Source organism: Gymnoscopelus microlampas, assembly GCF_963454915.1.
Source record: "Gymnoscopelus microlampas genome assembly, chromosome: 3".
In the NCBI taxonomy this organism is placed as follows: domain Eukaryota; kingdom Metazoa; phylum Chordata; class Actinopteri; order Myctophiformes; family Myctophidae; genus Gymnoscopelus; species Gymnoscopelus microlampas.
Genome location: NC_139940.1, coordinates 3,214,190 through 3,239,879, shown reverse-complemented (window position 1 = coordinate 3,239,879; position 25,690 = coordinate 3,214,190). Strand labels below are relative to the sequence as shown.

General features: G+C 43.0%; 1 protein-coding gene across 2 annotated transcripts; it reads left to right on the top strand.

Moving 5' to 3' along the window:
- The first annotated feature begins 5,184 nt into the window (after positions 1 to 5,184).
- On the top strand, positions 5,185 to 25,565 carry LOC311042364 (uncharacterized protein). 2 transcript variants are annotated; one of them, XM_084053055.1, is made up of 4 exons: positions 5,185 to 5,354; positions 10,495 to 10,539; positions 19,845 to 19,954; positions 21,873 to 25,565. In XM_084053055.1, exon 4 carries the CDS (start codon positions 21,948 to 21,950, stop codon positions 25,464 to 25,466), a length of 3,519 nt encoding a protein of 1,172 aa, XP_083909181.1. In that variant the 5' UTR covers positions 5,185 to 5,354; positions 10,495 to 10,539; positions 19,845 to 19,954; positions 21,873 to 21,947; the 3' UTR covers positions 25,467 to 25,565. The 2 variants fall into 2 exon arrangements, with proteins under 2 accessions (XP_083909181.1, XP_083909182.1); XM_084053056.1 differs by lacking the exons at positions 5,185 to 5,354; positions 10,495 to 10,539; positions 19,845 to 19,954 and adding an exon at positions 20,286 to 20,311.
- The last annotated feature ends 125 nt before the right edge of the window (positions 25,566 to 25,690 follow it).

Here is a 25,690-nt window from a genome sequence, read left to right as displayed (position 1 = left end):
CACGGTGCTGCGTATTCTCTGAAACGTGCATAAAGTATATGGGTGCCACTTGTTATTTCTCTTGGTCTATATTTCTCTGGTAACGCATACAAAACCATCCACAATTGTATCTAGAGTTTTCTTCCTTGAGACGGGGAAAGCATGTGCCATTTTAAGATTTTAACCACTTAAACCATTGTCTTATACCATGGCTGTTAAAAAATACCAGATATACAAGCTTGTAGATCTGCTATTTTTGAAAAATCATGAAAGGTTCTTTGAAAAAATATCCAAAGAAAAAATCTTTGAATATATCATTTTTAACTCAAATCTTTGCTTCTGGGGGAATTCTACAAATGTCTGCTAAATCCTAGCAGTTTTTTTTTTTTTTAAACATATGTTGCTATAATAATATCAGTGGTTCTCAAACCTTTTCATGTCAAGTATTTGGCCGCGGACCCCCATCTCAAAATGTGTTGTTCCATGGACCCCCCAGAAGGAAAGATTTGAGTTAAAAAATGTTCGCTTTAAAAAATATATATATATATTCAAAGATTTGCACTAATGTTTTAATAGCCAAAGTATAAGATACTAACGCATGGTTAACGCATGGTTACACAGATGGTAGACAGGTTTCTGAACTGTCCACAGCCCTCCTCTGAGACACAGACCAAGTAGAAAAAGATTGTATCATTTTATCATGAGCATTAGTGAGGACCTATTATATGAAGACGTGTTGAAAAGTGGTGAAGTCGTCCTTTAATGGGTTAACTGATGTACTGTTCTCTCATGAGTATCGCTGGAACAAATGAAATACAAGTGTAATTTAGTTGACATAGCTGCCGGTATTCATGCTGTCCAACCGCTTTTACAAGAGGCCTAAGGTACATGTGCTTTGCAAAGGTGTTATGATTAGATATTATTGATTAGATATATTATCATTGAAAATATGAAATACAATTATGATGATCTTTGACTATAATTTGGCCCATAGCAACCATCCCTCCCCAAGAGCAGTTTGAATGCAAGATCTGGTGTATGGTGTAGTTTTCAATAACATTTGAAGTGTTCACATAACCACCTTAACCTTACCTCTCCACAACTGGACAGAAAGAATGAGTCTCTCATACTGTACTGTACTCTACTGTGTCAGAATATAGAGCTTTAACTTTTTAACTAAAAACGTATTTTAACAACCAAACGGTATCACTTACACTGTGTTTTAAAAAAAAAAAAATTTATTTTGAGATTTTTTTAAAGGAACATTTAGACAAAACACTCAGACCTACATACATACAAGACAATGTACATACACATTATATTAACATAATCATAAAAGGGAGTGTCATTAGACACAGAGGAGGACACCACTATGCAGCGAGGAGGGCCCCCCGCCCCTGCATGCATATAGCATCATCCTATAGCATCACTTTTCTGAGGAGAGCTTTAAAATAGCCGATCTACAAGCTCACAACGCCTCGCGCTGCGAGGCGTTGTGAGCTTGTAGATTTGCTATTTTTTTGGCAAAGAGGTATAGCTGTAGAGGGGAAAAAAGAGCAGCAAAAAGGTTGAATCTGAAACACAATTGTATACAATATAGAGGGGGTCTAGGGGGTCCTCGGCCTGAAAACGTTGAAGACCCCTGGTGTGTGTGTGTGTGCGTGCGCACTGCAGAGGGACCAGTCTACAGACCATCTGCCACCTCAGCCAACGGGCATTGCATGGGGCAGAATGGGCACACACCCATGTGCATTGTGCATTCAGTCGTTGTCGGCGCATGGCGAGCTGGGAGCTCTTTATTGTGGCTGCAGACAGCAGCTCCATGCCACAGCAGAGTCACCACAGTGATGATGTGTACAGAGCACCCAAGTCTGACGTCATTTACACATCCTACCTGGTTGGTTTGCGGTTTTCCAGCCCCGTTCTGAATCCCCATAGACGTGTTTAATATCGCGTCAAATAATAACTGTGTTCCAAAAATAAACAAATGACCCCCGGCGGTTTGACTCTTATGGATATGAAGCATCAACTGACGGTGAGAAAACCATAATGTTACTTCCGCCGAGTTAGTTACATTTTCGCCAGAAACAGACTGTATCAAATATGAGTGACTGACTATCATAAACGATACAGAACCTCCTCCCTGACAATATGGCCGAGACAGTTTGTTTATTTTTAGACCACAATTCTTATACGAGACGATTCTAAGACGACCCAATGTTATTCTCCATTGAGGAATTACTTTACGAACCAGGGGATGAACGAGTGACGTCAGGACTTCTGTACTCTATGGCTGTCTGTCACCTGAGGAGTTAAGGCTGGGTGTTAGGGATATCGTTATTGTGTGACAATAATATTGTGTTGTGACCACCGGCTTCGAATGCTATCAATGCATTGAATGGGAGATTATCACGTTTTATCAGACCATTGAATGGTCGAGTAGGTGACGGAGTAGGCGATACACGGACCTACCCGTGATTTGTCAGACCATTCATTGGGCGTAATCAGGAGTACTGACCTACTTTGGAGGCGGAGCAGTCCCCACAACAATATTTACGATTCTGTGCCTATCGGTACATAACTCCAGCGGCGCTGAGTAGGCTCAGGCGAGCGTCGCACCGCTCAGGACGGCAACTCGGTCGCTTTAGCTCCCTCGGTGGTCCTTCGCGGGGCTCCAGCTCGCCTGAGACTGCGCACCTCCGTCATGGTCCGAAACCAAAACAAGCAAAACCAAAACCGAAACTGAACTATTTAAGTCATCTCCGTTGGTAGGTCAGTATGTCTTGATAGCACCCAATGAATGGTCTGATAAATCGCGGGTAGGTAAGTAGGTCGCCTACTTCGCCCATTCAATGGTCTAATAAAAGGTGATAATGTCCCATTCAATGCATAAAATTGAATTCAGCTCTATATACATTTGAGCCATTTGAAAATAGCCGACCTACAAGCTCACAATGCGTCACGATGCGACGCATTGTGAGCTTGTAGATCTGCTATTTTCAAATGATTTTTATACATTTGAAACATTTGAAAACTTGTGAGTTTTCAAATGTAACTTAAGGTACTTTCTACTTCTGGTACCTTACGTTCATTTTGATACCAACACTTTTGTACTTTTACTCAGGAAAATATAGCCGATCTACAAGCTCACGGCGCGCAACGCGTATTTCAGCTGTTTTTTAAAATGTTTGAACGTATAAAATAAGTCTTATAAATGATTAAAGCCAGGAAAATGCAACACTTATGCTATATCACAATATTTTAATAACCAAAATCCCAGATTGATTGATTGAGGTATTGACGAAATAAGGGCTACAATGCATGATAAAATACAAATATTCCCATGCAGCCCATCTCCTGACACCTCTAAAAACAGGTGTAAGTTACAGTCATCAACTCTGGCTACCCAGGATGAGTTCATCGGCATGAATTCTATACAAGCAACAGGGTAAATATTCACAAAGTTCTTCATAATGAAATGACATTCATGAATAAAGTGTGTGCATAAAAGATACATCAAATTACCAACTGAGTCTAATATGTTGTGAGTCGATGAAATCACACGTTGACTGCTGTTATACTTGGAAGAGTTTCTTATTGGATCCACAAATCACTCTCACTGTCAACCCTGGGAGCTGTTTGACTGAATGTGTTTAGTTTAACTTACTGTGTGTGTGTATGGGTCTTTTTTTGTGTGTACATTACATCAGCATGTGTAATAATATCCCCTGAGATTTGTCCAGGTTAAATGCCTCAATGTCAAACTCCTTCCTTTTGTATTAAACAGCAAAGTACATTATATGCATTGCATACTCTCTTTAAGGTTAATGAAAACCACTATTGCCTTCCATAACCACTCAAGCCCTATAAGGATAAGGATAATTCCTTTTAACAGGTCGTTCATGAAAGTCCTTGCGGTCTTGTTTCCAATGAGAACCTGTGAGCAATTGCGGGTTAAGAGTCTTGCTCAGGGACAAATTTCATTTAATCTACACATATGCTGGCATGGCCTGGAATCTAACCTGGGGCAACCAGGGCATCTGGCTCCCCAGGCGGGCTCACTAACCACTCAGCTATGGCCGCCCCTCAGAATCTATATACTTTATTGTATGACAAATATCTACAAGCTTGGCTATTTTTATAGATCTGCAAGTCTTTACAATAGCCTCTAAAATAATGATGTGGCCAAAATATGGACCCCCAGGCTGAAAGAAGTGGTTCAGATGGACAGATGCATTTTCAGGGGCCAAATTTAAAACAAACTCATTCCAAATCAAGCATATAGCGTATAGCATTGGTTCTCAAAGTGGGGTCCGGGGACCCCCAGGGGTACTTGAGGGGGTTCCAGGGGGTCCCCAGCTAAATGATGGACAGGAACCAAATGGACCCTTATGGGTCTGTAACTCTGAGAGTGTACAAATGGAACCAAATGGACCCTAACGGGTCCATTTGGTTCCATTTGTACACTCTCAGAGTTAAAATAACATTGGTTTTACAATGTGAATTGGGGTCCCAGAGGTATAAATGCCATTAAATGGGGGTCCGTAGCCCCTAATGCATGTCAAACTGGGGGTCCTTGAGATTAAAATGGTTGAGAATCACTGCTAGAACCGTGAAAATCTTCTCTTATGGGGGGTCCCTGGCTTATCTTTTCAAATGGGGGTCCGCGGGCTAATAAGTGTCCATTTGGGGGTCCTTGACATGAAAAAGTTTGAGAACCACTGGCGTATAGGCTATAAGACAGTGATTCTCAACCTTTAAAACAAAAATTCAAGCGCCCCCAATTTTACATGTATTAGGCCACGGATCTGCATCTGATCATCTGATACTATATGTATCTACTACTGTATCCGGTAACTTTCCACGCACACACACATCAGAAACACACAAGCCGTTTCCGTATCCGGCTCTGGACCGGATATGCAACCCGCAAACGTGAAACGACGCCCCTCCCCGATCCGTCGTCCAAGCGTGCCGCTGGCTAGGTCCCCTCTGCGCGCGTGCGCAGCACGCCCATTTAGCTCAGTTAGCGCGCGACGGCCCGAGGCACAGCGTTGCCAGGTCTGCTTGTCATAAGCGACTTTAAAACCCTCGAGCCTTCGGTGTTATACGCTTGCTTGTTTCCTCTCACAACCTGGCAACGCCGCGGAGAGCACGAGGCCCCTCCCACCCCTCCACCGCCAGGCAGAGGGCTGAGAGCTCGAGCGTGGAGAGAAACAGATTGTTGCAGGACACACATATCTCCATTACGCACGTCATTATTGTTATAATGCATCTGTTTAGCGTCATTTAAAGAGCTTTAAACACCATTTATCCGCTAGAATTCAACCCAATAAAGCACCCTGCCGTGTGGTTTAAAGGACGAGAGACTGACGGTAAGGGCTTTTATCTGGTTATTATATTATTATTATTATTATTCTCTCTCTCTCTCTCCTGGGAGGCTTTCAGCAGCACTAGCATTAAGGCTAGCTCTGTTAGCATCATGCACTTAAAGTGTATTTAATCACTGTGCTGTGGGCGTGGTTTATGTTATTGTGTTTGTGTTTTACATTGTAAGTTATGGTTATGATCACTAGACACACACACACACACACACACACACACACACACACACACACACACACACACACACACACACACACACACACACACACACACAGTGTATGTGCTAGCTGTAGCAGCGCTAGTTAGCATGCTACAGCTAGTCTAAAGAGCAGTGTAAAGTGTCATTGGTGTAGATAGAACAGTGGGTTTCAACCCTTTCTTTTCATGTCAAGGACCCCTAAATGGATATACCGCGGACCCCCCCCCCCATCTGAACATGGTTTTGTTCCAGGGACCCCCCCCCCCGCCCCAGAAGCAAAGCAAAATATTTGTTTTAAAAAAATATATATATATATACTCAAAGATTTGCACTCATTTTCAAGATCTTTCCCCCAAAAATTAGCAGATCTACAAGCTTGCAGATCTGCTGTTTTTTGAATAGCCAAAGCTAAGTGGTTAAAATAATTGTGACGCTATGTTAACTAGTTTCGCTAGGGACCCCCTGGCACCCCTTCCCCCCCCCTCAAGGACCACTGGTGGTCCCCGAACCACTGGTTCTACATTGTAGAACAAGAGCCTGTGGCTGTGCAGATGTTAAAGTCAAATCAACCCACAGGTTGGACTTTATATATATATATATATATATATATATATATATATATATATATATATATATATATATCACTGATTGTTGCTTTAACCTCAGTGAGGATCATTTTAAAGTCAAGCCAGTCGGAAACCCTGAGTTATACATCGCAGTAGGAGGGTGTTGCTTGTCCAAAAAAAAAAACACAGATCTACAAGCCTCAATGGGACAGGAGGCTTGTAGATCTGTCATTTGTTGCCAAGTGATGGACATTAAGCTGAAGCTTCCTATAGGCTCTTACTGTCTGATATGTCAGATCCCCCTCAGTAACAGATCAGATGTCAGTAGATGTTGAAATAATCTGCACATTATAGTAAATATTGTTTACATATCTCACTGTGGACTCCTCTTTCATAGCTCAGTGACACGTCTGTATAGGCTATTATAGTTTAATACAGGGGGGGTCTTCGACAGGGGGTCCTCAGAGTTACTACAGGGGGTCCGCCAAATCTTTGTGTGATATACATTTTTTTTTTACATTAACCACTTGAACCCCAGCATCACTTTTCTGAGGTGAACTTTAAAAATAGCCGATCTACAAGCTCGCAACGCCTCGCGCTGCGAGGCGTTGTGAGCTTGTAGATCTGCTATTTTTTGGGCAAAGAGGTATAGGTGTAGAGGGAAAAAAGAGCAGCAAAAGAGCAGCAAAAAGAGCAGCAAAAAAGTGTAATCTGAAACACAATTGTATACAATATAGAGGAGGGGGTCCCTGCTTCATCTCTCTCTCAGCTAGGGGGTCCTTGGCCTGAAAACGTCGAAGACCCCTTACTGTGACTTAATAAGTCACAGTTGAGAAGGATAATATGAAAAATAAATGGTTTCTAACTGATAGGCAGATTGATCGATTGAATACTTTTATTAACGCGATTGTTTCCATCGCGGTCCAATTCATTGTACTCAATTCATCAGTAATGCATACAATATAAAAAAAAACATATTGGAATTGAAAGCTTATTAGAATCATAAGGTGTATTATCATCCAGCGTATCCGTTTGGAACCTCACTCTCTCCCCAGATAGCTTCCCTATCGGTCATAGAGAGTGAGGTTCCAAACGGGGCTAAAGGTATGTTTACAGAGAGAGAGGGGGGGGGGGGAGGAGGGGTTGGGGGGTGTCAGAGGATTCTAGTATCAAGGTGTTCAAGGACAAAAAGGTATTTTGAGTACTCAGGACTGTACAATTATTTTAGGTTATATTGAATGATCATTTCGGACTCCTTAGCTGTAGGGGTTGTAACGATACGTTTTAACAACGATCCGATACGTATCACGATACTTGGTTGTCGTCGATACGATACATGAACGATACAGGTTCATTTAGAACGATACGATACGTTTCCATTCAGTGTTTTAGACCCTTGGTTCTCAAAGTGGGGTCCGGGGACCCCCAGGGGTCCTTGAGGGGGTTCCAGGGGGTCCCCAGCTAAATGATGGATAGGAACCAAATGGACCCTTATGGGTCTGTAACTCTGAGAGTGTACAAATGCGGGTCCATTTGGTTCCATTTGTACACTCTCAGAGTTAAATTAACATTGATTTCACAATATGAATTGGGGTCCCAGAGATATAAATGCCATTAAATGGGGGTCCGTAGCCCTAATGCATGTCAAACTGGGGGTCCTTGAAATTAAAATGGTTGAGAATCACTGCTAGAGAGCCGTAAAAATCTTCTCTTATGGTGGTCCCTGGCATATATTTTCAAATGGGGGTCCGCGGGCTAATAAGTGTCAATTTGGGGGTCCTTGACATGAAAGAGTTTGAGAACCACTGTTTTAGACCAGGGGTTGACACTAAGGTCTCAAGAGGCACTTGCCCGTCGGGCAAAGTACAGGTCACGCTCTACTTGCCCAAAGGGCATGCCATGCCCACTTGCCCGAAAAAGTAAATCGTCCGTTATAAAATGATAGGTAAACTTTGAATTACCGTTCAATTTAACACTTTTTTTTTTTTACTTTCTGGGGGCTGTGCGATAGAAAATGTCATATCATTTTTTTATGCCAAATGCCTACATAGCTATGAAAATGACTGTGGGCTCACACTTGTTATTTTATATTTTTAACCCATTAAGACCTGGAACTGTCTCATTTTTTGATTTGAGCTAAAAAGCATTATTTTACACTTTGGGCTATTCAAAAATAGCAGATATACAAGCTCATAGCGCGGCACCGAGTGCCGTGCTATGAGCTTGTAGATCTGCTATTTTTGAAAAATCGTGCAAATCTGTGCAAATCTTCTGAATATATATATTTTTAAAGCGAACATTTTTAACTCAAATCTTTGCTTCTGGGGGGTCCCTGGAACACAATATTTTGATGGGGGTCTGCGGCCAAATACATATAATTTTGGGGGTCCTTGAAATGAAAAAGATTGAGCACCACTGATATAGAAACATACGTTTTTCAGAAAACTGTTGAGATTTAGGAGACGTGTAGAATCGGCTTCAGGTCTCAATGGGTTAAGTGTAGCGACAGTGAAAACAGCACATTTATAGGTAAACAGTGCTCTTATTTTACATTCCACAGATCAGAAGACATAACAGAGCTCTGGCCACGTTCAGGTGTTTAGACAGAAATCTCTTGTGTTTATAGACGGTTGCGTTGCGTCCCCGTCTCAAACAAGCACTTGCCCGGTCGGGCAACCTGAAAGCAAACTCCACCTGCCCGCAAGTTTTATTTACCTGCCAGGGGCAGGTGGGCAACCCGTTAGGTCCTTACACACCGGGGCGATTTTTTCGTGCGAATAATAGTCAATAATAGTCAGTCAATTATAAAGTCAATGGCTCCGTACATGGAGCGAAAAAGCGAAAAAGCGAAGCGGAAAAGCGTCTTTTAATTATTCGGAACGAGTCCGAATTTTGCGTATATTCGCTATATTCGCCGGTATGTAAGGACCTTTAGTGTCAATGCCTGTAGACGATACGATACATGAACGGTACAGGACAGGTTAATTTAGAGCGACACGATTCGATTCAATGATTTAAAATCGATACAGTAACTATTTGTTTACCCAAAACATTCTGTGTGAAAAATAAATACCTGGAGATAGTGGCTATAAACCCCTCTTTCTCTTTTTTTCTTCTTAAAATTGCTAAATACGATGCACAAGTACTTAGTATCGATAAAATGCATTATTTGCACTGCAAAACGATTCGATACGATACAAAGTCAAACGATACGATATTTTGCTGTTTGTGTATGGCTTAAAGACCTCATGATGTACCTAAATTTGGAGAAAATAAAATTTAATCTGAGAGGATCACCGGGCAAATTCGATCAGGTTTGGGGCCCTATGATTAAATATATAACTAAATTAAAGACGTTACAGGACAGATAAAGCAAACACTGCCATCGACACGTTGACAAGCTCTAGGTTAATACATGTTAAAGGAAGAAAATAACAGATTCCTATGTTTCTTTTCTCGGATACACTCCATATGTACCATGGGGAGGGCTAGGAGGGGTAGCGAGGGAAATAATACATATGAATTGACTATTTTATTTTTATTTATTTATTATTATTATTTTTTGAGTTGAGTGTATGTTACATGTCTGAATGTTGTATGTGGGATTGGGGTGGGGGGTAGATGTAAGGGCATAAAAAAAAAAACGACTTTTGACATCCTATGGCAACTGTATTCCTATGTACTATGTGCTGGTTAAAAGCAATAAATAAACATTTAAAAAAAAAAAAAACGATACGATATTTTGCTGTTTGCATATCGATATAGTAGATCGTCGATTTTTCGATGCAGTTACTATATCGTTACACCTCTACTTAGCTGACAGAGAGATGAAGCAGAGACCCTCACTACTACACATTGGATTCATGTTAAATGTGTGTTGTCAGACATTTAACCACTTAAACCTTAAAACCACTTAAAACCTAAACTCAATACTTTGTAAACTTGACCGTTGGCTCTGTACGTGGTCTGCTCTTTTTTCCCCACGTACACCAAAACCTTTTAAAGTTTTTATTTCCGAAAATAGCTGGATATAAAAGCTCGTTATTTTTCGCCTAAATGTTCTCCCCAGAATAGGGATGCTAGGGTTAAAAAATAAAGTCCCTATCACACACAGATTTGGAAGCCCCCCCCCCCTGCAGTATCTCTTGAGGACCCCCTAGTTGAAGACCCCTGATTTAGATTTCTTTGGGCTATTTTTTGAAAAATCTTGTTTGTTTTGTTTTGTTTTTTCATTATTTTTTTTCAAAAAACTGTTTAGAAAACATTTTTCAAGAATCGCCTCAGGTCTTGGGTTAATAATGGTATCAGGTGTGTTTGCATGGATCCTAAGGCCTAAAGCCATGGTTGTGTTTATATGTCCCATAGGTTTACACTGAAGCTACAGACAGCTTGCTGTGCCGCCAGGCCTGGGTGAGTTCCCAGCCAATAGGCCATATTTTCAATTTCAAATGGAGGTCTGTGGCCCGAATACTTACCTTTAAGACCCTGTTAAGACCTGGAACGCATCTGTGTCATTTTTAGATTTCTTTGGCTATTCAAAAATAGCAGATCTACAAGATCATGGCGCGGCACTCTCTGCTGTTTTTGAAAAATTGTGAACATTAAGCGCAAATCTATATATTATAGAACTTTTTTTTGTTTTTGTTTAAGGCGTTAAAAAAAAGTTAAACGTTTGTAACTCAAATCTTTGCTTCCAGGCGATTCTACAAATGTCTTCTAAATCCTAACATTTTGTTTTTCATTTTTATTACGCTGCCATAATATCAGTGGTTCTCAAACTTTTTTCATGTCAAGGACCCCCCAAAATGTTGTTCCAGGGACCCCCGAGAAGCAAAGATTTGAGTTAAAAATGTTTAAAAAAAATATATATATATTCAAAGATTTGCACACATTTTCTAGGTTTTTTTAGCCAAAGTGTAAAATATTTTTTTTTTTTTTAGCTCAAATCTAAAAATGACACAGATGTCTCCCAGGTCTTAATGGTTGAAATATCAATTTGGGGGTCCTTGACATGAAAATGTCAAATGACTTTGAGGACCACTCACTTAGTTGTTTTGTTTTATCGTGCTCATTTAATCTCAGTGTTGGAGGAAAGAAAGCGTTGCTATGTGCAAAACATGTTGACATGTTGACATACTGTGTGAGATTGTAAATGACATAAATGTCATGTAATAATTTAGCATCTCATAACTTGTAAACATGTCACAGTGGAACAGTATTTTTGGGGCGGTGTAGCCGCCCCCTATAAGTGAGTTTTGGACACCGACCAAAACATTTGTGTACCCCCTAACCCTTCCATTGTTAATGCAAATCGATACTTTTTTTCATATCAGCCAATCACATTACAGCTAGTGTCATCACCACTAACTGTAATGTGATTGGCTGACTTTGCAAATTCAGGACTGTGATTGGCTAGCGAAACACATGACACATGTGCAGCCCTATGAATAGCAGTATGGACTTTAAAAAAAGTCATTGTGATGACCACACACCGCCCACTTCACACTGGGTGTGATTTTTTTATATACTTTTCTAGTGGTCTACCTACTCTACTGTACACTGCACAGAAATGCACTAGGATCCTTATCATTCGGCCTCTGTTCCATACGATACCAATACACTATAGACGAGAATCCACAGAGCCCGATGCCTGTAGCCAAAAACATGTGAAACACGTGATTTTTCAAAAATAGCAGATCTACAAGCTCGTAGCTTGTAGATCGAGCTTGTAGATCTGCTATTTTTGAATAGCCGGTTTGTGCTTCACACGTCACTTTGAATGGTCTCCTCTGACCACAGAACCTTGTCCCACATCTGTAGCTGGTTCAGGCTCAGGCAAACTCCAGATGTGCATTTGAGTTACAACATTTTTATTTTATTTTTTGAAATTGACAATTTTTTAGACCAGCCGCCCTATTGGACATTCCAAATCTTTGCTTCTGGGGGGTCCCTGGAACAACATATTTTGAGATGGGGGTCTGCGGCCAAATACATATCATTTTGGGGGTCCTTGACATGAAAATGTTTGGGAACCAGAACCACTGATATAGAAACATACGTTTTTTCAAAAAACGGTTAGGATTTAGAAGACATTTGTGTTGAATCGGCGGCCTCAGGTCTTAAAGGGTTAAACCCATTAAGACCAGGAACGCATCTGTGTCATTTTAAGATTTCTTTGGCTATTCAAAAAATAGCAGATCTACAAGCTCGGTGCCGCGCTATGAGCTTGTAGATCTGCTATTTTCTTTGAAAAAGTAGTGAAAATGTGTGCAAATCTTTGAATATGTGTGTATATATATATATATTTTTTTTTTAAAGTGAACATTTGTAACTCAAATCTTTGCTTCTGGGGGATTCTACAAATGTCTTCTAAATCCTGACAGTTTTTTGAAAAAAAAACGTATGTTGCTATAACCAGTGGTTCTCAAACCTTTGTCATGTCAAAGACCCCCAAAATGACATGTATTTGTCCACGGACCCCCACCTCAAAACATGTTGTTCCAGGGACCCCACAGATGCAAAGATTTGAGTTACAAAGGTTTGCTTTAAAAAAATATATATATATATTCAAAGATTTGCACACCTTTTCCCGATTTTTCCCAAAAAAATAGCCGATCTACAAGCTCATAGCACTATGAGCTTGTAGATCTGCTACTTTTTGAATAGCTCAAGGTATAAAGTATGGATAAAGTGGTTACACAGACGCGTTCCCGGGTTTGAATGGGTTAAAAGTGACTGTTGTCAATGTAGGCTCCTCTGTGGTTTCCCTCATAGAGCAAGTCTCTAGGAATGAGTTAAGATTGTTTTAGATATTTAGATTCAATCAAAAAAATAAAATCAATCAAATAAATCTTTTCTGTAAGACTGTCGATTATTATTGTTATTCTAAGCGTCTTCACAGTAGATGTTTAGATCAGAGGTCTTCAACAGGGGGTCCGGGACCCCTAGGGGGTCCTCAGAGTTCATCTTTGTGTGATTTTTACATTAACCACTTCAACCAAACATCCCTATTCTGAGGAGAACTTTAGCCGAAAATAGCAGATCTACAAGCGCACAACGCCTCGCGCTGCGAGGCGTTGTGCGCTTGTAGATCTGCTATTTTCGGCAAAGTGGTTTGCTGTAGGGGGGGAAAAGAGCAGGCCAAGTACAGAGTGAAAGGTCAGGTATACTACGTATTGTTTAAGTGCATCGTTATATGTCTGGAAATACACATACAACATGAATCCAACATGATAGTGCTGTGAAACAAGTCTATGAAGCTGCCTATGAAATCTATGGAAAAAAATGATATTCTATACACTATATAATAGGGGTCCCTGCTTTATCTCGCTCTCAGCCAAGGGGTCCTCGGCCTGAAAACGTTGATGACCCCTGGTTTAGATTGTAGATTTTGGTTATTCATGCACATCCTATATTCTCAGACGCTGAGTTTTCTCAGCTTCCATTTACTCACTATTGATCCAGTTCCAGTTGTACTTACTTATTATTTGGTAGCCTAGCCTTTTCCTAATTTGTCTATTCCTTAATCCAGGGGTCTTCAACAGGGGGTCCGGGACCCCTAGGGGGTCCTCAGAGTTACTACAGGGGGTCTGCCAAATCTTTGTGTGATATGATTTATCTTTTTTACCTTAACCACTTGAACCCTAACATCCCTTTTCTGAGGAGAACTTGAGCCAAAAATAGCCGATCTACAAGTGAGCTTGTAGATCTGCTATTTTTGGCAAAGAGGTTTGGTGTAGAGGGGGGAAAAAGAGCAGACCAAGTAAACAAAAAAGGTTTAATCTGAAACACAATTTTATACAATATAGAGGAGGGGGTCCCTGCTTCATCTCTCTCTCTCAGCTAGGGGGTCCTTGGCCTGAAAACGTTGAAGACCCCTGCCTTAATCTCTTAATTTATTTAGAATGTTCTTTGGTTCTTAATTCCCTCAACTCTCCTTCAGAGTCTTGACAAATTATACTTAAACTTAACACATTGACTGCCTGAATTATTTTCACTGCCTATTGTTATTCATGCCAGAGATTTTTCAATGAAAAAAAAAAAAGTACTCAGGAGCCGAGATACAAAATTTTAAAGTTAACAAGGAAGTGGATGAGAGTAAAGATCTTCGAAAATTCATATCTCCTTGGTCTTTGGGTCAAATAAAAAAAAAAAAATTGAAAATTTATTTTTTTGCTAAAATCGAGATAACTCGATCTTGGCAGGCAATGTGTTAAGGGGTGTTTTCTGCCGAAACGGAGCAATTTTCATGTTTCAGTTGTAGAGGCCAGTACAGACGCAGTCAGTCAGCTGTGTCTTCATTAGGTGAATATTGGTCATTCTGGGTAGACTTGGAGCTCCTCTCGCTGCGCCAAAGCATTCTGTAATCCAGGTTAATAAATAAATAGTATCCAAGCAGGGATTACTGGACTGTGCACTAAATAAATAAATAGATAAATGAATGAATGGGTACTGCAGAAAGTTGGCATGAAATCAAACCTTCACGTCTGTTGATGTCTAATGCAGCAACACCAAGCTGTTCACTAAACTGTCTTCTTTTGTTCCATGCAAACTGATAAGGCTCTGCATTTGGGCTGAAACAGTTAATTGAGATAATATATTTTTTTTTATCAATTATAAACACATTTCTATTGATTTTATTACAATACATTTTGGGCAGTATACTGAATGTTTCCTTTTTTCTTCTTGTATTAGGCCAGGGGTTCTCAACCTTTTCAGGCCGCGACCCCCAAAATAATGATATTATTTCCCGCGACCCCCCGCGTGCACGCGAGCGGTCCCGTTCGCGCGCGCAAAGGTTATTTATTTATAATAGGTTATTTGATAATTGTTTATTATCAAAACATTTTTGCAAAAAGTGGGTAAATTGAGTAAATTAACTGATAAAACATGAATTAATGATAACATAAAAAAATATTTTGTTAAAAAAAAAAATTCACCAAAAAATCTGGCGACCCCCCCCAAATTATTTGGCGACCCCCAGGTTGAGAACCACTGGTTAGGCGACACGTTTTCAAAAACAGTCAAAATAGCAGGAAAATAATTGATAGTTGAATCCCTTCTCTGCACCCACCTTGTGTCATAGACATAAACCTGTGGTTTTCAACCCTTTTCATATCAAGGTCCATTATTTATTGGGCATTTGAGCCACGGAACCACCTGAGATTTAGACTCTCAGACACAAGAATATTTTGTCCACAATTCCATCCATGCTGTATTGATGTTGGTTTCATAGGAGAGATAACAGGCAAATGTTGATCAAAGTAACAATTCTTCTACATTCTATAATTGTGTAGGAGTTCTTATAAATTAAGTAATGCAGATGTTTAACGATAATTTAACTCTTGAGAGTGTAAAATGAAACCAAATGGACCCTTACGGGTCCATTTGGTTTCATTTTACACTCTCAAGAGTTAAAGATCTATAAGGGTCCATTTGGTTTCATTTTACACTCTCAAGAGTTAAAGATCTATAAGGGTCCATTTGGTTTCATTTTACACTCTCAAGAGTTAAAGATCTATAAGGGTCCATTTGGTTTCATTTTACACTCTCACAGAGTTAGAGATCTATAAGGGTCCATTTGGTTACCAACTCTCCATCATTTAGCTGGGGACCACCTGGAACCCCCTCAAGGACCACTGGTGGTCCCCGGACCACTGGTTGAGAAGCACTGACCTAAACTGTAGTCATTACAATGACTTTGTTGTAAACATGGCAGGACATTAACCCATTGAGACCTGAAGCCGATTCTACACGTCTCCTAAATCTCAACAGTTTTCTGAAAAACCTATGTTTCTATATCAGTGGTGCTCAATCTTTTTCATGTCAAGAACCCTCAAAATGATATGTATTTGGCCGCGGACCCCCATCAAAATATGTTGTTCTAGGGACCCCCCCAGAAGCAAAGATTTGAGTTAAAAATGTTCGCTTTAAAAATATATATATATTTCAAAGATTTTCACACATTTTCACGATTTTTCAAAAATAGCAGATCTACAAGCTCGTAGCGCGGCACTCGGTGCCGCGCTACGAGCTTGTAGATCTGCTATTTTTGAATAGCCCAAAGTGTAAAATAATGCTTTTTAGCTCAAATCTAAAAATGACACAGTTCCAGGTCTTAATGGGTTAAGTGTCATAAGGCATGAATAACATCCTCCTTATTGCCACTAGACGGCTCCACTCACAGCCTAGTACACATGAGAATTGGGCGGCCAGGCCGGACGCCATAGCTGAACGGGTAGAGAGCAGCCCCGCCTGGGAAGCAGGATGGTCCCAGGTTCGATTCCCGGCCCCGGCAATGTGTCGAGGTGTCCCTGAGGAAGACACTATACCCCTAATTTCTAAAATAAGTCAACAACAAAGTGTTGGCTTTTCCTGTTTTTTAATCACTCTATCAACACATTTTTTCAAAAAATCAAAATGTGAAACAATGACCTGAGGGCCATTTCATTCATTCAGCGTCATTTTAGATTTTTAATCCTTAACCATTATTTTATACTTTGGTCCATTTGAAAATAGCATACATACAAGCTCATAGTGCTACGAGCTTGTAGATCTGCGATTCTTTTTTGAAAATGTGTGCAAATCTTTGAATATACTATCTATATATTTTTTAAGCTAACTCAAATGTTTGCCCTAGCCCAGCGTCTCTACTCTGGGGTGTGCACATATACTATTTGGGGAGGAAATAGCTGATCTACAAGCTCACAGTGCGACGCATCGTGAGCCTGTCGATGGGCTGGTTTTCGCCGAAGAGATTTTGTGTAGAAGGAAATGCTAAATAATAGATGTTTTAAGTGCTTAATGCTGTAACTGTAACTTCCTACGTGTTATGGGGTAACGTGTCTCTTGCGACTATTTTTTGGCAAAAAGGTGTAGGTGTAGAGGGAAAAAAGAGCAGACCAAGTAAAAAAAAAAAAAAGTTTAATCTGAAACACAATTTTATACAATATAGAGGAGGGGGTCCCTGCTTCCTCTCTCTCTCTGTCCTTGGCCTGAAAACGTTGAAGACCCCTGCCTTACCCATTAAGACCGGGAACGCATCTGTCATTTTAAGAAAGCCGCGCTACGAGCTTGTAGATCTGCTATTTTAGAAACATCTTGACAATTTGTGCAAATCTTTGAATATATATATTTTTTTAAAGCGAGAATTTGTAACTCAAATCTTTGCACTTCTGGGGGGGTCCTTAGAACAAAACATTTTCAGATGGGGGTCCACGGCCAAATACATATAAAAAAATCACACCCTGTGTGAAGGTAGCGGCGCCTTTGATACATTTTGTCATCGATATGTGTTTATAATGTGTTTATAGCCATGTGTCACGTGAAGCTTGACCAATCACTTTGTTGACGGGTCTGACCAATCAGAGCGTTGACGGGTCTGACCAATCACTTTGTTGACGGGTCTGATCAATCAGAACGTTGACGGTGAACACGGACAAAGTCAGGTATAGAGCAGGATCCGCTCTATACCTAAAGGTATAGAGCGGCTAGTGCCGCTAAAAATGTTTTCTAAACCCTAACAGTATGTTGCTATATCAGTGCTGCTCCAACTGTTCCATGTCAAGGACCCCCCAAAATTATATGTATTTGGCAGTGGACCACCATCTGAAAATATTTTGTTCCAGGTACCCCCCATAAGCAAAGATTTGAAATGTCCCATTAAAAATATATGTATAGATTTGCATACATTTTCAAGTTTTTTCAAAATGTTTAATAACCAAAGTATAAAATAATGTTTATATCTAAAATGACACAATGACAATGATGTGATGATAACTTGAATAGCTCTCTTTGCAATTTTTTTAAATGTATCGCTAGCAATGAGTATTCTGATTTATTTTATTCACATAATATTTATGACGCCTATCATTCCTCCTCGTAGAAACAATGTCTACATTTATTTCATGTAGGCAGACAACACATAGAGCTGTTTGACAACAAGAGCAAAACCACAAGCGAATGCCGTCCCAACTGAGCAGAAGTTTATTATAATGAAAGGTTTCACCGTACCGCCTCAAAGCCACCGTACTTCCCTCCTTCTGAAAGACCATACTTAATGCTGTTGGCAAAGACGGCTTTAAAAAATATGATCCTGATCCTGCGCCGTAGCGTGACGGTCCAGGCACCCTACTAGGTGCGATGCCAGCCTTACAGCGCCTCGCGGGTTCGACTCCCGAGCCCGACGACCTTTTGCTGTGTGTCCCTATCCCTCTCTACATAAAGGCATAAAAAGCCAAAAAATATATATTTTAAAAAATAATCCAAGTTGCAATTACCCATTAATCTTCTGAATCACATGTAGACACAGAGCTTTTTTTCATCCATTCAAAGTGTATTATTATTATTAATGTGTTGACATCTGACTTCACTGTTCTCTAGCATGTGTGTGTGTGTGTGTGTGTGTGTGTGTGTGTGTGTGTGTGTGTGTGTGTGTGTGTGTGTGTTGTGAATTTTGTATGTGTTTATTTAACAAGTTGATAGGCCAATACAGTGTTGATTTTGACAGCAAATTTTGATTTAGTTTTAGTCATAGTCTTTTTAGTCTCGCGTAGCCAGACCCAACTGAAAATGAAAAACAGCGACCTCTGCTGTTTGTTCTATGTCTGTTGGGTCTGGCAGGAAGCAAACGTAACACCAGTGCGCAGGGAAACCGGGGGTTTGTGTCTGCCTTCAGCGCATCACTTCCGGTTGGTGCGACTATGTTTTCATTCCCACTAACAATATTTATACACGGAACACTAACACCACTTCTCCCAGAGAACATGGATGGTTTTGGTTATAAGCCCACTTGTTTCTATGATGAAAGAGTAAGTTAAAATGGGAATATCTTTCCGTGGTTTTGTCTGCTCCGAGGACGCTATTGTTAAATTAAGTTTCGGTTAGTTTCGAGGGGGGAAGGGTGGACGGACACGTGAATCCCGCCCACTACATTTGATTGGGTAAAGCGCGGCATGCTTCCTGATCTGAAGGCACGCCCACTTGAAACCAATGCGCACGGGTTGTCAACACGGCTACCGACAGATTCCAACGCAGAGCAGAATCTGTTCTTGAGAGATTATAGTCTTTTAAACAAAATTCCATTTAGTTTTAGTCATATTTTTGTCAAATGAAATGTTTTAGTTTTTGTCTAGTTTTAGTCGACTAAATATCATGAGATTATAGTCGACTAAATCTACAGTTGATTTAGTCGACTAAAATATGTTTTGGCGGTGCCTTGATGAACGTAATGGCTGATTATACACTTGGTTGCATGCTGAAAATAGCAGATCTACAAGCTCACAACGCGTTGCGCTGCGACGCGTTGTGAGCTTGTAGATCGGCTATTTTCAGAGCACAACACCCGAGCGCAACTAAACATAAAATGACTTGTCTTTTAGTTCTACTGGATCTCTTCTCCACTAGTCCCCTCACTAACATTTTAGTCTAGTTTTTATTTGTTTACAAAATTGTCAATATATTTAGTTTTGTAGCTTAGTTTTTATTTAGTTTTTAATTAGTTTTCGTCAGTGAAAAAAACGCTCTTACTGTAACCTAGGATGGTGAATGGTGTCATTTTTGTCATTTGATGGAACAAATAAATCTCCAACAATTTGTCCTACCAAAAAAAAAAGTAGAACTTGATGTAGATGTTGGTCACTGGTTGCACAGTGGCCACTGTGACCTTGTGTAGCTCTAATGTCTAATGTCTGCACTGCTTGTCCCTGTTTTTCCAGTTCTGCCGCTGATGGAAACACCAACGTTCACACCACCTGGTCATCAGAGCCACAAGACCTCCTACGCCTGTGGAGTGTGGTGGACCCCCGTCCAAGCGTCATCGGTTTAGGTATTATTATTATAGACCCCCGTCCAAGCGTCATCGGTCTAGGTATTATTATTATTATAGACCCCCGTCCAAGCGTCATCGGTTTAGGTATTATTATTATTATAGACCCCCGTCCAAGCGTCATCGGTTTAGGTATTATTATTATTATAGACCCCCGTCCAAGCGTCATCGGTTTAGGTATTATTATTATTATAGACCCCCGTCCAAGCGTCATCGGTCTAGGTATTATTATTATTATAGACCCCCGTCCAAGCGTCATCGGTTTAGGTATTATTATTATTATAGACCCCCGTCCAAGCGTCATCGGTCTAGGTATTATTATTATTATAGACCCCCGTCCAAGCGTCATCGGTTTAGGTATTATTATTATTATAGACCCCCCGTCCAAGCGTCATCAGTTTAGGTATTATTATTATAGACCCCCGTCCAAGTGTCATCAGTTTAGGTATTATTATTATTATAGACCCCCGTCCAAGTGTCATCAGTTTAGGTATTATTATTATAGACCCCCGTCCAAGTGTCATCGGTTTAGGTATTATTATTATAGACCCCCATCCAAGTGTCATCAGTTTAGGTATTATTATTATATTATAGTTTAGGTATTATTATTATATTATAGTTTAGGTATTATTATTATATTATAGTTTAGGTATTATTATTATATTATAGTTTAGGTATTATTATTATATTATAGTTTAGGTATTGTTGTGGTTTTTGTTCTAGGCCTGTTGACATAAAAGTCCAGTTTTTTGCTTTTCACAAATTTTAAAATGTAACCCATTTAGACCAGGAACGCATACTGTGTAATTTAACATTTTTAGCTATAACACATTTTTTATGCTTTGGGCTATTTTGCCCAATGTTTTTTAAACATTTGTAACTCAAATCTTTGCTTCTGGTGGTCCCTGGAACAAAATATTTTACAAATGTTCGCTTTAAAAAATATATATATATATTCAACGATTTGCACACATTTTCACGATTTTTTCAAAGATAGCAGATCTAGAAACCCCCCCCCCCCCCCCCAGAAACAAAGATTTGAGTTACAAATGTTCGCTTTAAAAAAATATATATATTCAAAGATTTGCAAAAAAAAATCACGATTTAAAAAAGAAATAGCAGATCTACAAGCTCATAGCGTGGCGCTATGAGCTTGTAGATCTGCTATTTTAAAAAAAAAGCCAAAGTATAAAATAATGGTTAAAGTGGTTACATGGCTGCTTTCCTGGTCTTAACCCGTTAAGACCTGGGACACACATCTGTGTCACTTTTTGATTTGAGCTAAAAAGCATTATTTTACACTTTGGCTGTTCAAAAATAGCAGATCTACAAGCTCATAGCGCGGCACCGAGTGCCGCGCTACGAGCTTGTAGATCTGCTATTTTTGAAAAATCGTGAAAGTGTGTGCAAATCTTTGAATATAAATACATTTAAAGTAAACATTTGTAACTCAAATCTTTGCTTCTTGCGGTCCCTGGAACAAAATATTTTGAGATGAGGGTCCGTGGCCAAATTCATATCATTTTGGGGGTCCTTGACATGAAAAGGTTTGAGAACCACTGATCTAGAAACGTACGTTTTTCCAGTAAACCGTAGAAGACATTTTGCAGAATCGGAAGCTCAGGCCTCAATGGGTTAATGGCTTAACCAAAACATATCGCCTACAACACCTAACTCCAAATGTTACTAGTTGTGCAGGCATTGAGCACGTTGTGTCAGTGGACTTTCAGTCTGACATGTGTGTGTGTGTGTGTGTGTGTGTGTGTGTGTGTGTGTGTGTGTGTGTGTGTGTGTGTGTGTGTGTGTGTGTGTGTGTGTGTGTGTGTGTGTGTGTGTGTGTGTGTGTGTGTGTGTGCGTGCGTGCGTGCGTGCGTGCGTGCGTGCGTGTGTGTGCGCGTGTGTGTGTGTTCATTCACAGGAACTCTCCAGACTAATCGTGAGTGAGGGAAGTGGACCGCTCGTCCGTCCGTCCGTCCGGCAGACCGGCTCCACCATGCTGGGTTTACAGGGGAACTCGTCGGCCTCCAAAGTGTACCGCTGCATGGCGTGTTCGGCCACGTTCACCGGCCTCGCCTCCCTGCTCGTGCACCAGGCCACGCACGCGGCCGCCATGTCCGCCCCGCTCCCCGCTCTGCCCTCCACCAAACCCCCCCACCAGCACGAAGCCGCCGCCATGGTCCCCCTCAGGGACCACCTGTCGTCGTATCACCACCCCCAGCCCCCCCCCAGCTCCTCGGCCATAGTTTTGTTCGAGAGCCCGTCCGATTCCCTCTACATATGCGACTGTGGCGACGAGTTCAAGGACTTCAACGTCATGCTGGAGCATAAGAGAGTACACCTCTCTAACCCGCACCTCCTCCAGCCCCGCCACACGGACGCCGTCGTCCACTCCGGTGGAGAAAAGAGCGCTCAAGCGTTTCCTCCTCCGCTACGAGAGTCGTCGGGGTCAAGCAGCGACGCCGGGCCAGTTTTAGCCCCGATGTGCCCCCAAGCTCCTGATCACCACGCTTCAGCAGCTGCTGCTGAGCTTAAACGCGTGTCGCCAGACACCGAACCCGGGGTCGGCGCGGGTGCCGAGAAGAAGGATGCTGCTACTGCTGTGAGCGCAGCACCGCGAGAACAGAGTGAACCCCCTCGACGGCCGGCGTCGGAGAAGGAATCGGTGTCCGCGGTGCAAGAGCCATTGCCTGAGGGTATACGAGACATGGTTGAGGCTGTGCAAGACATGACTGAGGCTATGCAAGACATACCTGAACCTGTAAAAGACATGCCTGAGGCTATGCGAGACATGACTGAGGCTATGCAAGACATGCCTGACCCTGTAAGAGACATGTCCGAGTCTATACAAGAAGGCATCCCTTCCTGCAACAACAACAACAGAACTGATTCCGTCCCCAGCAGCAGTTCGCTTTCAAAGGGCGACCATTTGCCCAAAAACAATAACTTCATGAAGTTGCTGGCGACGGCCTATAGGAGGCGCTTTCAGCCTCCTCCTCCGGCGGAAATGCCCGAGAAAAAAACGCTCATTCCCAAAACCGAACTCGTCCCCGTTGAAGTTACACGCGAGGCTGATTCTACACGCGAGGCTAACTCTGAGGCGCCGCTCAACACCGATCCGTCCGTCTCACAGCTGAGACAGCTTCTCAAAAAAACCGGGATGAAGACGAAGTCCCCGGGAGTCGGCAGAATCCTCGACTCCAGCACCAAGAGCATCGTGTCTCTGACCAAGACCTTCTCGCCCGTGGTGCTTCTGGAGACGCGTCAGACGCTCGTCGACCCCACGAACAACGGCGCGCGAGGCATTTATCAATGCGGTCGCTGCCGCAGGGTGTTTAAGGACGTGGACACTCTGACGGAACATCATTCCATGCACAGGAAAGAGAGGATTAAGTGTTGCCGTCATTGCAAAAAACTCATAATCGGAAAAATGCCCTTTCCGGACAATCACGTCTGCCCTCAGCTATCGGGGAAGGCCACGAAGCAGTCGAATTACCCAAAGACTCTGCTACCGCACGCGAGAAACATTCAGTCGTTTACTCATCTCAAGCAGCAGAACCAGCAGAACACGAACCAGAAAAGAGTTTTCTTCTGTCCGACGTGCAAGCACAGCTACGCGCGGCGCTACAACCTCAAAATGCACAAGTGTCAGGGCCGACTTTCAGCTCCCTCTCAGAACTCGTCCCCGGCTCACCAGAAACAGACGCGGCTAACGTCCATCCACAACGGCAACAGAGTCGCGGGTGTCGCCGAGACGCCTATATTAGGCATTTCCAAGACCGTCGGCGTGGGCACCGAGACCGCCGGTAAAGTGAAGGTGGAGCCGAATTCGGCGTTTTCGGATTCGGCCTGGTCCGGCGCCGGCACGCCCAAGAGCTTTCCGCCTTTCTTCCCCAACAGGCTGGAACAGCACATGGACGCGTCTCAGTCGTCCACGAGTGCCGTGCTGCTGCTGCAAGAGGAAGAAAACGTCCGCTGGGACGCGGGGGTGGCGGATCAACGGGAAGGTCGCACCGACGGCCAGTGGACGTCGCCCTTGGACGAAGAGATGGAGGCGCTGAGCGAAACCGACTTGGCCGACATGGACGACGAGGTGGAAGAGCTCGTCGCGCCGCCGGAAGGCCTGGAGAACTCCCCGGCGAACGCGCCCCTGCCGTTCTTCGTCAGCAACGGCGTGAAGCGTTACCCGTGCGGCCGGTGTCAGAAGACCTACAGTCGCCAGTCGACTTTGCGGCGCCATCTGATGCTGTGCGGGACCCGGCAGCCGGGCTTCGGGACCGGCGGCCAGGTGCAGCATTTCTTCGGAGCGGTGCCGCCGCCGCGGCACGAGGGCAGTAAGATCCAACAACAACAACAACAACAACAACAGCAGCACATGTTTGGCACCGTATCGCCAAAGATCAACAAGGTCAAGCCTATGTTTGACTGTTACGTCTGCGGGAAGAGCTTCAACCGCAAAGACAACATGTTGGTTCACAGGAACAAATGCGAGCTGAATCGGACCGTGGCGGGCGAGGGGAGCGGGACGACGGCGAAGCAGTCCCGCTTTCCGGGCGGCCCGTCGGACAACAAGAGCCAGAAGGACGACGGCGACGACGACGACGACGGAAACAACTGGGGCATCATGTCGCTGCCCTCCGTGCTGCCCCGGCGGGTCACGTGCGAGTGCGGCCTCGGGTTCACCTCGCCGCGGCTCCTCCTGGAGCACCTGCAGAAGCACGCGCAGGAGAACTACACGTGCCCCACGTGCGGCGAGACGGTGGGCTCGTGGGCCGACTACGAGGTCCACCTGCAGATCCACATGCATCCCCACCACCAGCTGTACAACAAGGGGGGCCTGCAGCCCAAACGCTCGCAGCCGCTGCTGCTGCGCTTTCAGCAGCAGCCCTCGCCGTCGTCCAGACCTCACCCTCCTCCGCCCAAGCAGCAGCAACAACAACAACATCATCGTCGTCCTCCTCCTCCTCCTCCTCCTCCTCCTCAGCTGAAAAGCCCTGCGGCGATGGCCGCGGTGCAGCAGCTGAGCACGAACAAGGGCAAGCAGCGCATCGCGTGCACCCGGTGCAACAACACCTTCTCCTCCCGCTGTTCGCTGCGGAGACACGTGTCCCTGAACCGCTGCAAGGGCGTGCGGGTCGCCGCCGCCCATCAACAACCCAACAAAACCAATCACCGTTGTTCCCGCTGCAACGCCGACTTTCCGAGCACCATCGCGCTCATCTTCCACCAGAGGAGCGGCGCCTGCAAGCCGGCCGGCAAGCCCACGCGCTGCCCCGTGTGCGCGCGCTGGTTCGGCACGGCCGAGGGGCTGCAGAAGCACATGCTGTCGCACCACCACCACCAGAACCACCACCAGAACCACCAGAACCACCAGGCCAGAGAGGCGTACCGCTGCGACGTCTGCCAGGGGTACTATCCCAACCTGAAGTCGCTGAAGAACCACCGCAGGAGGGTGCACCGGATCATGGCCGGGGACGTCATGCCGAGACCGAAACTAGAACCGATGGACTCGTAGTGGACAGGTTAGGGTTAGGATACAGTAAGTTGACGATTGCCTCTTAAATGTTAACCCGTTTAGACCGGGGGGGAAGTGTCATCTGTGTCATTTTTAGATTTCTTTGGCTATTCAAAAATAGCAGATATACAAGCTCATAGCGCGGCACGAGTGCCGCGCTATGAGCTTGTATATCTGCTATTTTTTTTTTTTTTATATCTTGAAAATGTGTGCAAATCTTTGAA